A 14,168-nucleotide genomic window follows, 5' to 3' on the forward strand; every position below is an offset into this window, starting at 1 on the left:
TCTGAAGCTGGGGTCCTATCATCAGCTCACTCCGGCTGTTGGGAGAATTTGTTCCGTCCCACTGTAGAAGTGAAGTTCCCGTTTTCTCCCTGGCTGCTGGTGCCTCTCTGAGCTCCTTTAGGACTTCTCAAGGACCGAGCCATGTGGCCTCTTCAACCAGGAGGGGGATCTCTCTCCAGTCGGCCAGGATGGAGTCTTGGATAAAAAAGGAAACCAGTCACAGGCTTAAATTCCCATGCTGTTCCTAGATCCCACCTATACTCAGCTCAACGGGAGGAGTTTACGCAAGGCATGTGTGTGCGGGGTGGGAGTCTCAGAGGCCGTGTCAGCCTACCACAGGATCCTACTCATCTGTTAGTGTCCAGTTGGAATTATATTCCTTTCATGAGCTCATTTCATAAGCTTTCCAGCAGTGTGAATTGTTCCCTTGCCTGCCTTCATTCTGCAGTTTCTGTCTTCTCTTCTATAGTGCCTCAGTCTGCGAAGCAAACCCTTCTAATTCATGGCATTGACACAATCTGAGCAGGACACTATACCTTTGGAGCAGGTGGTGCTAGATATGCCCTTCATCTGGGCTTGCTTGTATTCTCTGCAATGCTGAAGTAGCTCTTCCTAAGCATAAGCATTATGGTGTTTTAATAAAGCTGAGGTTCTTAAAGGCATGACATATATACTTTCTGGATGTGAGTTCATTCTAAACATGTTATGGTCAGTATGGCATGTTTTGAATGTCTCTCATTATCTACCATACTTAGGGACAGAGACCGTCTTTTCTTTCCGCTCTGTAACCTGTATACAGTGGGCTAAATATTTGCATCAGAGCAAGCAAAGACTACAGAAAAATCTTAACTCAGTTCAGGAACCAGTGCTTGAGAAAGCCTAGGATTTAATCTGAAACAAAAGACAGTACTCCAGACAGTGTGACTTCAGAATGCTTCCATGAGGGAAGTCGGGAATATGGAGAGAAAAAGTGTGGAAGATTGGGCAGCCTCATGGATGTCTTTGTAGCGGCTGCCCAGTGCCTTGGCCACTGGTAGGCATCTCATTAGTGTCACTGATAACTATCAGGGAGTGGTATGAGCCTATCCAATCTCAATACTTTTTAAAAACAACTGTTTTGTTTTGTTTCCTAATCATAGCTGGTGCTCAAGACCGAATCGGCTGGGCTTTTGGCCTAGGATTAGAAAGGCTAGCCATGATCCTTTACGACATCCCTGATATCCGTCTCTTCTGGAGTGAGGACGAGCGCTTCCTGAAGCAGTTCCGCGTATCCAACATTAATCAGAAGGTGAAGTTTCAGGTAAGAGGACTTGCAAGAACTGAATAGATAACAATAAAAATGGCTGTCAAGGATTGACAGGATCATGTATTTGAAAGCCACTGTAAAATTCAATTATTTATTTTATTTTATTTTTATTTTTCATTTTACTTTAAGTTCTGGGATACCTGTGCAGAACGTGCTGGTCTGTTACATAGGTATACATGTGCCATGGTGGTTTGCTGTACCCATCAACCCGTCATCCAGGTTTTAAGCCCCGCATGCATTAGGTGTTCGTCCTAATGCTCTTCCTCCCTTTACCCCCACCCCCCAACAGGCCCCAGTGTGTGATGTTCCCCTCCCTGTGTCCATGTGTTCTCATTGTTCAACTCCAACTTATGCGTGAGAACATGTGGTGTTTGGTTTTCTGTTTCTGTGTTAGTTTGCTGAGAATGGTGGTTTCCAGCTTCATCCATGTTCTTGCAAAGGACATGAACTCATTCTTTTTTATGGCTGCATGAATTTTAAATAATGTGAATTTGTAGAGAATTTCCTGGCCAGGCACGGTGGCTCATGCCTGTAATCTCAGTACTTTGGGAGGCCAAGACGGGTGGATCACCTGAGGTCAGGAGTTCGAGACCAGCCTGGTCAACATGGTGAAACCCCATCTCTACTGAAAATACAAAAATTAGCTGGATGTGGTGGTGCGCACCTGTAGTCCCAGCTACTTGGGAGGCTGAGGCAGAATCACTTGAACCCAGGAGGCAGAGGTTGCTGTCAGCTGAGATCATGCCATTGCACTCCAGCCTGGGCAAAAAGAGCGAAACTCTGTCTCAATAAAAAAGAAGTCCCTAAATAGAGGTCCATAAACACACAAGGGGTTTATAAACCTTCAGAAAATTTATGCAAGAGAAAAGATATTTGTCAATATTATTAGTCTAGGCAGAGAACCAATTTTGTACTTTTTTTTTTTTAGACAGAGTCTCACTCTGTCACCTGGGCTGGAGTACAGTGGTGCAATCTCAGCTCACTGCAACCTCTGCCTCCCAGTTTCAAGCGATTCTCCTGCCTCAGCCTCCTGAGTAGCAGGGATTACAGGCACCTGCCACTACGCCCAGCTAATTGTTTGTATTTTTAGTAGAGATGGGGTTTCACCATGTTGTCCAGGCTAGTCTCAAACTCCTGACCTTGTGATTCACCCGCCTGGCCTCCCAAAGTGCTCTGATTACAGGCTTGAACCACCGCACCCGGCCAATTTTGTACTTTTTTAATGAACATTTTATCATTATGAAATATCCAACTTTATCACTGATATTTGTCTCTTAAGGTTTACTTTTCATAATATTAATATAGACACCCTGGATTTCTTATGAATAGTGTTTGCATTGTAGATCATTTACTTTCATTCTATGTATTTATGTTAATTGTACATCTCATAAGCAGCATAAAGTTGGGTCTGTTTTTTAAAAACCAGATTTAGTCTTTGTCTTCTCAATTGGAGTGTTGAATACACTTGCATTTAATATATTAAATAATAACTGACATTCTTGGGCCTAATTATATCAGTTTTTAACTTATTTTCCATTTTCCTCATCAATTTTTTATTTATTTGGCTTGAAAATTGAAGTTTGTTGTTTTTATTTTGTGTGTGTGTTACATTTTATTTTTTGTTTGTATTCAGTTTCATCATTTTCTGATTTCAAATGATTACATATTAATATTCATAATTCATTCATCACGTTTGATCATGAATAAATATTATTCAACTTTGTGAAACATTTAGTCACTTTATAATAGTGTAATTTTGTTATCCCTCCTGTCTAGGTGTCAGGTTTTGTTTTTTTTTTCTTTTTGTCCTAGGACTTTAAAGAGGTCAGGTTATTGCCTTTATTTCTGGTTTTCAGCAATTTGGCCTACATATGACTTCCTATCTATTTTTCTGCTTCAGGATTTACTGTGTTAGGTTAATATCTTTCAAGCATTTTGGAAAATTCTCATCTAGTATCTTTTTTTATTTTTGAGACAGAGTTTCGCTCTGCCTCTAGGCAGGAGTGCAGTGGCGTGATCTCGGCTCACTGCAACCTCCGCCTCCCAGGTTTACGCCATTCTCCTGCCTCAGCCTCCAGAGTAGCTGGGACTACAGGCGCCCACCACGACGCCTGGCTAATTTTTTTGTATTATTTTAGTAGAGACCAGGTTTCTCTGTCTTAGCCGGGATGTTCTCGATCTCCTGACCGCGTGATCTGCCCACCTCGGCCTCCCAAAATGCTGGGATTACAGGTGTGAGCCACCGCGCCTGGCCTGGTGATGGTTATTTTAAAGTACTTGTCTGTGAAATCCAACCACTTAGTTATCTAGTGTTCTTTTGTTGTTGTTGTTTTCCTTTCCTAATCATGGCTTACATTTTTCCTGCTTCTTCAGTTGTCTGTGTGTGTGTGTGTGTGTGTGTGTGTGTGTGTGTGTGTGTATGTGAACGGACAAAGACTGAGGTAGATAAAATTGATCCCCAGAAAGCCTTATGCTTTCCACCATCCGGCTACTAAGGTGACCAGGCCAGATCTTTTTGTTCTAATCAGGAGTTGAGTTGGATTTCACATCTGATTTCCTCTTGATGGTGAGATCTAGCCGTGCCGCAGAGTTTGGGATCTAACCATGTGAGATAACAGGATATCTTTCTGCTTTCCATCCACTTACCAGCTTCTACCACCACCAGCATTTGTAAGCAGAAATATTATGAAGGAGAATTGGCTGGCAGGGAGGGTTAGCTCTGTTTCTCCATTTTCCAATCTGCCATGCCAGCCCATGCTTGGCTGATACAAGTGTGGCTCATTTCTTCTTATTTCAACAAAATGTCTTTGGCAGTAGCAGGCTAGCTCTTCTGCCTACTCATGCCCCAGTGGTGAAAGCAGCCGTCAGGGCTCATCTCTCTCTGGAGTTACACTTATTTATCTTTGTGTACAGATCTCTTCAACTGTATTAGTCCATTTTCATGCTACTGATAAAGATATACCCGAGACTGGGAAGAAAAAGAGGTTTAATTGGACTTACAGTTCCACATGGCTGGAAAGGCCTCTGAATCATGGCAGGGGGCGAAAGATTCTTCTTACATGGCAGCAGCAAGAGAAAATGGGGAAGGAGCAAAAGCAGAAACCCCTGATAAACCCATCAGATCTTGTGAGACTTAATCACCATCACGAGAATAGCACAGGAAAGACCGGCCCCCGTGATTCAATTACCTCCACCTGAGTTGCTCCCACAACATGTGGGAATTCTGGGGGATACAGTTGAAGTTGAGATTTGGGTGGGGACACAGCCAAACCATATCATCAACTTTAAGGACAGGTGTGATTTTTATAAATGTATTTTTTTTTTATTGTTACAGTGAGGCACACTGATTTTGTGTGTGTGCCCATCTGCATCTTAAACCTTCCTATGTACATATGTATATATGCGTATATTTTTGGTTTTACCTTATGAGGACTTTTAAAAACTTCTACTTGAATAATTATCATTTTATTTTAGCATCAATTCCTTCTAGACTAGTTTGAAATAAAGTTGCATCTAATTCACAGTAAAACCTGGCTAAGGCTGTAACTTTTTCTCAATTCATTTTTTAAATATATTGTCAGTTATTTCATCAGCGAACATTTATAGAACACCAACATTGTGCAGAATGGTGTGACAAATAAAGATGAAAAACACAGTTGCCACCATAATTAAGTGGCTTAAATTCAATTTCAAGTGGACTTACAACAATCTTTTTTATGAGACACATAGTCAGAAATAGACTCTTGATCTCTTGTACTAAGTATCATTCTTTTTCTCTCTTCTGCCTTCAAATTTGAAAGCCAGTATATGCATACCTGCACTAATATGTAATTTTTATAGTTGTCTTTGTGTAACAAACTTAAGAACTTCTAATGGGGCAGTTAGGATTTGTATATTCATATTTAGTATATATTTATAAAATACTTTGTAAAGTATAGATTACAGATCATACTATTACCTAAGTATTCACTTATAATTAGTATCTATTCTTGTTAGTTTCCTGTTGCTTAGGTAACCAGTTACCACAAATCTAGTAGCTTAAAACAACATGTATTTATTATTTTACAGTTCTAGAGATCAGAAAACCAAAATCCACCCAATTGGGCTAAAGCTATGTTGTCAGCAGGGCTGGTCCCTTCGGTAGGCTCTGGGGGGAATCCACCTTCTTGACTTTTCTGGCTTTTTTTTATTATTATACTTTAAGTTCTAGGGTACATGTGCACAACGTGCAGGTTTGTTACATATGTACACATGTACCGTGTTGGTGTGCTGCACCCATTAACTCATCATTTATATTAGGTATTTCTCCTAATGCTATCCCTCCCCTGTCCCCCCACCCAACAACAGGTCCCAGTGTGTGACGTTCCTCACCCTGTGTCCAAGTGTTCTCATTGTTCAGTTCCCACTTGTGAGTGAGAACATGCGGCGTTTGGTTTTCTGTCCTTGCAAACTATCACCTTTTCTGGCTTTTAAAGGCCGTCCTCAGTCCTTGGATCATAGCTATGCATCACATTGTCTTTTCTCTCTCCTTCCGTCTTGTGTCACATTGCCTCCTCTTCAACCTTTGCTTCTTTCTTATAAGGACCCTTATGATTATATCAAGCCTTGCTGGGTAATTCAGGATAATCTTCCCATCTCAAAATACTTCTTTTAAAGTAATCCTTTAATACTTTAATACAAACTAATTCTCTAATACAAAAGGAAATGTAAATTTCCTTTTGAATATAAGGTAACGTATTTCTAGGTTATAGGGATTAGGACATGGATGTCTTTGGGCAGGGTTGGGGGCATTTTTCAGTCTACCACAGTCTTCCCTTTGAGCCCCAAAGATTCACATCTGTCTTGTGTAAAATACATTCAGCCTATCCCAAGGTCCGACAGACTCTGAACCCACTGCAAAATCAACTCAAAATCCAAAATATCATCTAAAAATCAGCAGCCCCTAAGTCCCATTTCATTATTTAATTATCTAAAGCTGGTTTATGTGACACTCTGGGTATGATTCATCCGGGGGCAAATTCCTCTCCACCTTTGTACCTGAAACAAGGTACTTACTCCCAAAATACAATGAGTAGGATAGGCATTGGAGAATAATCATAGACATTTCCATTCAAAAAGGGAGAAAATGCAAGGAGAAAAAAAAGAATCACTGGTTCCAAGCAATTTCAAAATTCAGCCATTAGGTTTTAAGGCCTGGGGATAATTCTCTGTGGCCCTTGGCTTTGCCTGTTTGACCTGTATTTCTACCCTCTCAAATATCCTTCTTTTTTAAAATTTATTCATTTATTTATGAGACCAGGTCTCGCTCTGTCATCAGGCTGGAGCCCAGTGGTGCCGTCACGGCTCACTGCAACCTCCACCTCCCAAGCTCACGTCTCAGCTTCCCAAGTAGCTGGTACTACAGGCACATGCTACCACACCCAGCCAATTTTTTGTATTTTTAGTATAGAGGGTGCCTTGCCATATTGCCCAGGCTGGTCTTCCACTCCTGGGCTCAAGCAGTCCGCCTGCCTTGGCCTCCCACAGTGTCAGGGCTACAGGCATGATGAGCCACTATGCCTAACCTCCTTTTTTATTAAGGGTGGCATGTATCTGCAGGTGAGTTGTTTTATTACCCTGGCTTTTGCCTGAAGAATTTGGGGAGTCAGATAGCCTTCTTTCTTTCCTTTTCTTTTTGTTCTTTTCTTTTGTCCCTCTCAGTTCCAGCTGACAGTGTTCCTGATGGTAAATCATTCTCAAAAACCTTGTGGCTCTCCCATGTATGTCATAGGGATTCATTCCATTACACACGAGGCTCTTCTGCAGATCTTTCTTGAATAATTCATTGCTATTTTTGGCTTCTGCTGAGATGCCTGAGGGGATCCTTGAATCATATGCTTACTTTCTTCAAAGAGCCCTCTGTGTCACTAAATACCTTGATCCTTCGAAACTTCTGAGGCATTAGCAAAGGGGTGTATAGCTGCACTCTTGGCTTTCTCTCCAGAGCACTTTTCTATCAGTGAAACTCCTAACTTTTTGTCTTTCGCAATCTAGATAGGCTAAGAATTTCCCAAATTACCTAATCTTGCTCCTCTTTGCATAGCAGTTCTCTTAATTAGTCTGTTTTCTCCTGCAAGAATAAAGCAGGCTGCATTTTCACTGTTTGCTTGGAAATTTCCTCAGCTAAATATCCAAGTTCATTGTTTGCAAGTTTTGCTTTCCACATCCAATTCATCTAATTCTGCCACTATGAATGAACAAGAATCCCCACTCCTCCACCTTCCACTAACATGTTCCTCATTTCCTTGCCAGCCCTCACCAGCAGGGCTTTGGACATCTGTATTTCTACCACCAGTATGTTTATGAATATTTGGATATTCTCAGACAGTATAGGTTTTCTCTACCATGCTCCTCACTTTTTCCTTGCCTATCGGAGTCTGTAACATCCGTATTTCTGCAAGAGTCTCTTCAAGGCAAAATAGCCATTTCATATCATGGTGCTCCAGGTTCTCTACTCCCCATTGACCAATTCCAAGGCTAATTCCACATTTTTATGTATTTGTTACAAGCAGTACCTTACTTCCAGATACAGCAATATGTATTAGTTTCTTGTTGCTGCTCTAATAAATTACCACAAACTTAGAAGCTTAAAACAACGTGATCTTATTCTCTTATATTTTTGGAGGACAGAAATCCAGAATCAGCCTGATTGGCCTAAAGTAAAGGTGTCAGCAGGGCTGGTTCCTTCTGGAGGCTCTGAGGCAGAATGTGCTCCCTTGCCTTTGCCAGTCTAGAGACAGTCCTCAGTTCTTGGACTATGACAGCATCACATTGCCTTTCCCCACGCCCTGCCTCTTTCCTCTGTAAGCACCTCACCCTCTCTCTGAATTTTTGCCTCCCTCTTCGAAGAGCTCTTCTGATTACATGGAACCCACCAGGATATTCAGGATAACCACCTCATCTCAACATCCTTCCTTATTTATATCTATAAACATCTTTCCTAATGTAGGATAACATATTCACAGGTTCCAGGGAGTAAGACATGGACATCTTTGGAAAGGGGCTATTATTTAGCCTATCACTTGTGCCATTTTATATCCTATTTCATCATGACAGATTGCTTGCCTTCAGGTATGATAGAGTGGTTTGTTTTTAGGGATAAAAAATACGGATAATATTAAAGTATTAGCCATTTTCAAATATTTGTGTAGAGTAGTCGTATTTACATATATAAGAGGGGACTGTATCGACAGAAAACTTGTTTTATCACCACAGTTAACCTGCCTTGAGAAAAATACTTAAAATGATTGTAATCCTATGCAATCCCAGAGGTTGGGCGAGAAAACGGGGAAAAGGCTTGTTGGCAGCTATGAACTTGTGGTTCTCCTGGCCAGGAAACTCTGGAAGCCGTTTGGGAATCCTGCTGTGCAAGAAGCAGAAATTTCTCTTCCTTGGTCTCCTTTTAGGCCCTCCTAAGTTATGCGCTAGGCTGTGTTGGTTTCTGTGGTGTCTTCCTGTGTGTGGCCTCCACATCCTGTCATGTACATCTTTCTGTCCAGCTGTGGGTCTCTCTCCTGGGTGCTAGCAACAGTCTCTGATTGATGGGACCCTGAGTCCTTACCTGTGCGACTCTTTTCCTGAATACCTTGAAACCCACTGTTTAAATCTAGTCAGTGAGAAACTCAAGTTAAAATGTGATTTTAATTTTTGATTTTCATTTTACATATTTTGAATTAAGTGCTTTGCCTACCGTGACTTTAACCAACCTGGATCTGTGCTTGAGATAAGTCGGTGAACAATATGGTTCTTCTGTTAAGCAAATGATACCTTGTTCTGTCCACCACTACACCTTCCCATGCTGTGTTCATTCTGAGTGTTTGGGTCTTTGTTGTATGTACTCCTGCCAACTCCCCTGAGACAAAATTTGCTGTTTCAGTGCATTGAACTGAATATTCAATAATAAAACTTTAATTTATGCTTTGTTTTTTAAACAGTCCAAAGTTATGAATTCAATATTTAGTCCTACACAGAGCAATACTTATTATTGAAAATTACTCAACATTGTACACTTACAGATTTTATTTAGAACTTACTAATTCTGTGTCTGTCCGTGGTGGCTTACAAGGTCAGTCCTCATTTGATGAAATAATTCAGCAGTGTTGACTGTTACCTTTTTTCCCAGTTGAAGGGTTTTACTGGCTCTCTTCTGAGGCCACAGACTATAATATTTCTAATCCTGAATGGAGTCTCAAATACTTACCACTGCAACAGGAGTAGATGAGAATGGATGGGTAGTGGCTGCAAACCTATCACACTACACTCTTATCCAAGATGATAATACTTGTAGTTAGTAGTTAATACTTGCTTCAGCCTTACTCTGTGTCAAGCACTATTCTAGAGACTTTCTGTGTCTTAATTTAATGTTCTCAGTAACCCTCGGAGTTCGGGCACTGTTATTCCCCCAGTGTTACACCTGAGAACGTTGTAGCGGAACCAGCATCTCAACAGCATCGTTAAGTTACCACAGTCTGTGGCTCAGTCAGGGTTTCCAGAAGCCATTCCCTAAAGTTTAACCCATGTATAAAACTCATAGGTGGATTATTCAGAACCAAAGGATTTAATTTTTTTTTTAACAGACCTAAAAATCAGTATACAGTTTACAGAAAAATATAGCATGAAGTTTAAATGATCTAATTCATGAATGTACTGGTTTGTAGGCTACAAGTATTAATGCTTTCTCAAACTTCACTGTGCAGGTGAATCCCTGGGGGATCTTGTTAAAATGCAGATTCTGATTCAGTGGGTCTGGGGTGGGACCTGGGATTCCGCATTTCTAACAGTCTCCCAGGTGAAGCTCATGCTGCTGGTCCATGAGCCACACTTTGAATCAGAGTAACGATGGGCAAAATTATTTAACTTGTCAGGGTCTCAGCTACATTGTTGTTCAATTAGATGGTAAAAGGAGATGGTCTGACTGGGTGGTGAAACTCACTTCCTTCTCTGTTGTACTCTCATCTTGGGTATAACTATTATAATAAGCAGGTCTGTAATTTGATATCTTTTGCACTTAATCTTGAAACTCTTTTCTTTCTTTTTGCCCTAACTTTTATTTCCGTGGATTCCCAACTGTTGTCAAATTATTACACTTGTTTTTTGCTGAAACTCCTTCCTTCCTTTCTTCCTTCCTCCCTTGTGTTTTTCAAGGTGAGGGAACTATGTGAATAACTCATTTAGTTTAACTGCATATTTTTAAAAATTATGCTTAAGTCAGAGATTTGCTTGTGCACTTTAATTTGTGACTGAAAAGTGTTAGTATTTACTTCAGAAAAAAAGGAAGCTAAAGACGAGGAAAGAAGAGAAAGGGCAAAGAATTTGGAAGCATCAGCAGGAGGGACAGTTACTGTGAAACAGTCTTGTATCAACTAGGTCATCTCTGAGGTCAGTCATGCTTAGAGTCCCAGGGAAAACTCTGGGCCACGGTTCATCCTTGCTATTACTATGGTAGCAAGCATCAGCCGTGAGTGCTGCATGATACGAGGCCTGGGGGGTTCTTAAGGCCAGGGTTGGCTCTTTTATGCCTTATGGCAATCACAGTTCAATACACTGTTGGCCTGTACATTAATTTGTTGAGGACCTTATAATACTTGCCATTTGTTGAGTACTGTGTGTAAGCCATTGAGCTAAATAGTTTGCCTGTGTTACAGCTTTTATGCACCACAGTGGATGAGGTGAGTACTATAAACCCATTTTATAGATGATGAAACTGAGGCTTAGCACCAACAAGTAATTCAACCATAATAACTATAGTAGTAAGTAACAGAGCCAGGATTTTAACCAAAGCTGACTCCAGAGAGCTCCTAATATTGAACTAGTAAGCTGTTACTGTTGCCTATACCAAGCTGCTGTGCTGGATGCTAGAGTAAGGTGGACTTCACAGTCCCTGACTTCAAGTTATTTCTAATCTAGAGGATGAGGCAGATTTATCAAGAGACACTTATAAAATAATATGTGATATGGTTTGGCTCTTTATCCCCACCCAAATCTCATCTTGAATTGCACTCCCATAATTCCCCCATGTTGTGGGAGGGACCTGGTGGCAGATAATTTGAATCATGGGAGCAGTTTCCCCCATACTGTTCTCATGATAGTGAATAAGTCTCATGACATCTGATGGGCTTATCAGGAGTTTCTGCTTTTGCATCTTCCTCATTTTCCCTTGTCACCACCATGTAAGAAGTGCCTTTCACCTCCCACTATGATTCTGAGGCCTCCCCAGCCACGTGGAACTGTAAGTCCAACTAAACCTCTTTTTCTTCCCAGTATCAGGTATGTCTTCATCAGCAGCATGAAAACAGACTAATACAGTATGTAGCAGTGGTGGAACTGTACATAGGTGAATGTGGAGTTTCACTGATACTGACCAATGAATGTGGCGGTCAAAATTTTCTTCCTTTCTTTAATCCTTTTTTGCTAGTTAATTCTCTAAATCCTTCCATGTCTCTCCAGAATTGTATTAAGCCTTGAGCCTGTGATTACTTGCTAATCTCCTTGGCTTGGAATAGCTTCTAGATCTGGTTTTGCTGTCATTATCATAAATGTTGTCTAATAGAGACTTAATGTGGGATTTTGCAGTGTTTCCTCATTCTATTCCCAAATAAATCCAGCTATGACAATCACATCAGCTTCATTGTGTTGCAATGAAATTCATGGATCTCAAACTTTTTCATTATTTCCATGTGTGTTTTTCTCATTTTACTTCCCCCAAAAGTATATTAAGTATTTTCTTTTGCTAGAGAAGAGATGTTTATCTCAGAAAAATCTAATTTTCTATTAGGGATACAGGAAGAAATGTGAAAGATGACCAATCACAGAACCTTTTATATGTATTCAGTAAACACTGTTGACTTAAAAATAAGGAGGGGGCAGTGACCAAGACTTAGACAAGTTTGTTGGAATCATTATAGTGCTTGTATCTAAAGCATTTATAACAGAGCCTGTCACATTGTAAGCATTTAATCCATGTTAAATGTTATTTACATTTTCACCACTACCACTATTCTGTTGTCACCACCACCCCCACAACTTCAGATAGTCACTTATGAAATGGATGATAGGGGCTTCTGGAAAAACTATTGCAACCTACAATCTATCTTCTGCTGACTAATGCTTGAAATCTCCCCTTAGAGCTCGCTTCCTTTAGCTTAATACTTTAATCCTAGTTAAACATAACATGTTCCTTTCGCCTAGAACTGGCTGTGCCTACCTTTCATAGTACAACTGGATGGGATTAGTGGGGAGTGTGTAGCTATGGAACACTTTTTTCTGTTTGAAATTGAGTATAGAAATCGGGGTCATTGTGATGTGTTCAACTAACTTAACTCTGTTGGTCAAAAGGAAATAGACACTGTTCTGAGAGCAGCAGCCACAGTCTTCATGATTCTCAGTCCCTTGTACCCTCAGTTTCCATCTTCAGCTTGCTTTGCTAACACTGATGTTGTATAACCTTAGCCTGATGACGTTAGGACATTTAATTGCCCTGTAGTCTGTGGAGTTCTATGGATTGTGGCCCTCTGCTTGTGTTGAAACCTGCTCCATCAGCGGTCTATGGGCCAATTTGTTTGTGTGAAAAAGGAGATCTTTTGGTATGTTTTACATATTTAGATTATTGTAACTCCATATTTCTTTCTTGTTTAAGAAAGAAAAGAAAGAAAGAGGAAAGAAAGAAAGAAAGGAAGGCAGAAAGAAAGAACGAACAGACGAACTGGGTCCTCAGCATTTTCTTACAGTTTTCTTGTGGTGTAGATTGGAAGAATATTAAACATATTCAATATCCCTGTTGCATTTTCTTGGCTATTAACCTTATAGAAGTAAATATATAAGAACTTTCTATTTATAGATAGCATATTAAGCCTTAAATCTTGCCAACAGTCTATAAAATTTGACAAATTAGGTGTCCTGTATTTTAGGAATCATCTATCTGACTAAAGAAGTTTTGGTACTTCTGTCCCTGGCATCAGAGAGATACTTTTATACTGCACAGAATCACTTAAACTGTATATTTAACAGTTGGTGGATTATAGAGTTAAAAAGTTATAGTTGTAGAAAGAGATAATCAGAATAGGGACCAGAAACAAATACCAGTCTGAAGGAACTGACATAGAAAGAAAGGTCATGTCAATTAACTGATGATGGACAAGTTAATGTTTTTTTTTTCCCCCGGGATGTGAAATGGGAAGTACTTGTTACAGGGTGGTAGTAGGGATGACTTTGGCTTCAACCAAGAGAAGACCCAGCTAAGAGTGGCTTAAATAAGAACAATAGCGCACACCCGCCATGATGTCAGGGCTCTAAAACACTGAACATTTTAATCTCAGATTTGTCCCTTCAAGATTGAAGGATGGTGACAGAACCACCAAGCATTACCTCTTACGACAAAGTCTAGAGGCAGAAAATGGAACACATTTGCTTCCTTTTCATAAGAGTGAGGGAGAGTTTTTCAGGGAGACCTCAGCAGATTTCCCTCACATCTCATTTTCAAGGTAGTTGGAGTGGTCTGTGAAGTTAGCCTGTTATTTTTATTTTATTTTATTTTATTTTTTGAGACGAAGTCTCGCTCTGTCTCCCAGGCTAGAGTGCAGTGGCGGGATCTCGGCTCACTGCAAGCTCCACCTCCCTGGTTCATGCCATTCTCCTGCCTCAGCCTCCCGAGTAGCTGGGACTACAGGCTCCCGCCACCACACCTGGCTAGTTTTTTGTATTTTTTAGTAGAGACGGGGTTTCACCATGTTAGCCAGGATGGTCTCGATTTCCTGACCTCGTGATCTGCCCGTCTCGGCCTCCCAAAGTGCTGGGATTACAGGCTTAAGCCACCGCGCCCGGCCTG

At 40.6% G+C, this 14,168-nt stretch overlaps 1 protein-coding gene across 3 annotated transcripts in view; it reads left to right on the forward strand.

Annotated features, from left to right (window-relative positions):
- Nucleotides 1-14,168, forward strand: part of FARS2 (phenylalanyl-tRNA synthetase 2, mitochondrial) — a 511,397-nt gene that overhangs the window by 289,372 nt on the left and 207,857 nt on the right. For all 3 annotated transcript variants that reach the window (XM_007973794.3, XM_007973796.3, XM_007973793.3), the window contains exon 5: nt 1,140-1,300. In XM_007973794.3, the coding sequence (XP_007971985.1) occupies nt 1,140-1,300 (161 nt within the window). The remainder of the gene's footprint in view (nt 1-1,139; nt 1,301-14,168) is intronic.

The sequence above is a fragment of the Chlorocebus sabaeus genome, chromosome 17, assembly GCF_047675955.1.
Source record: "Chlorocebus sabaeus isolate Y175 chromosome 17, mChlSab1.0.hap1, whole genome shotgun sequence".
Taxonomy (NCBI): Eukaryota; Metazoa; Chordata; class Mammalia; order Primates; family Cercopithecidae; genus Chlorocebus; species Chlorocebus sabaeus.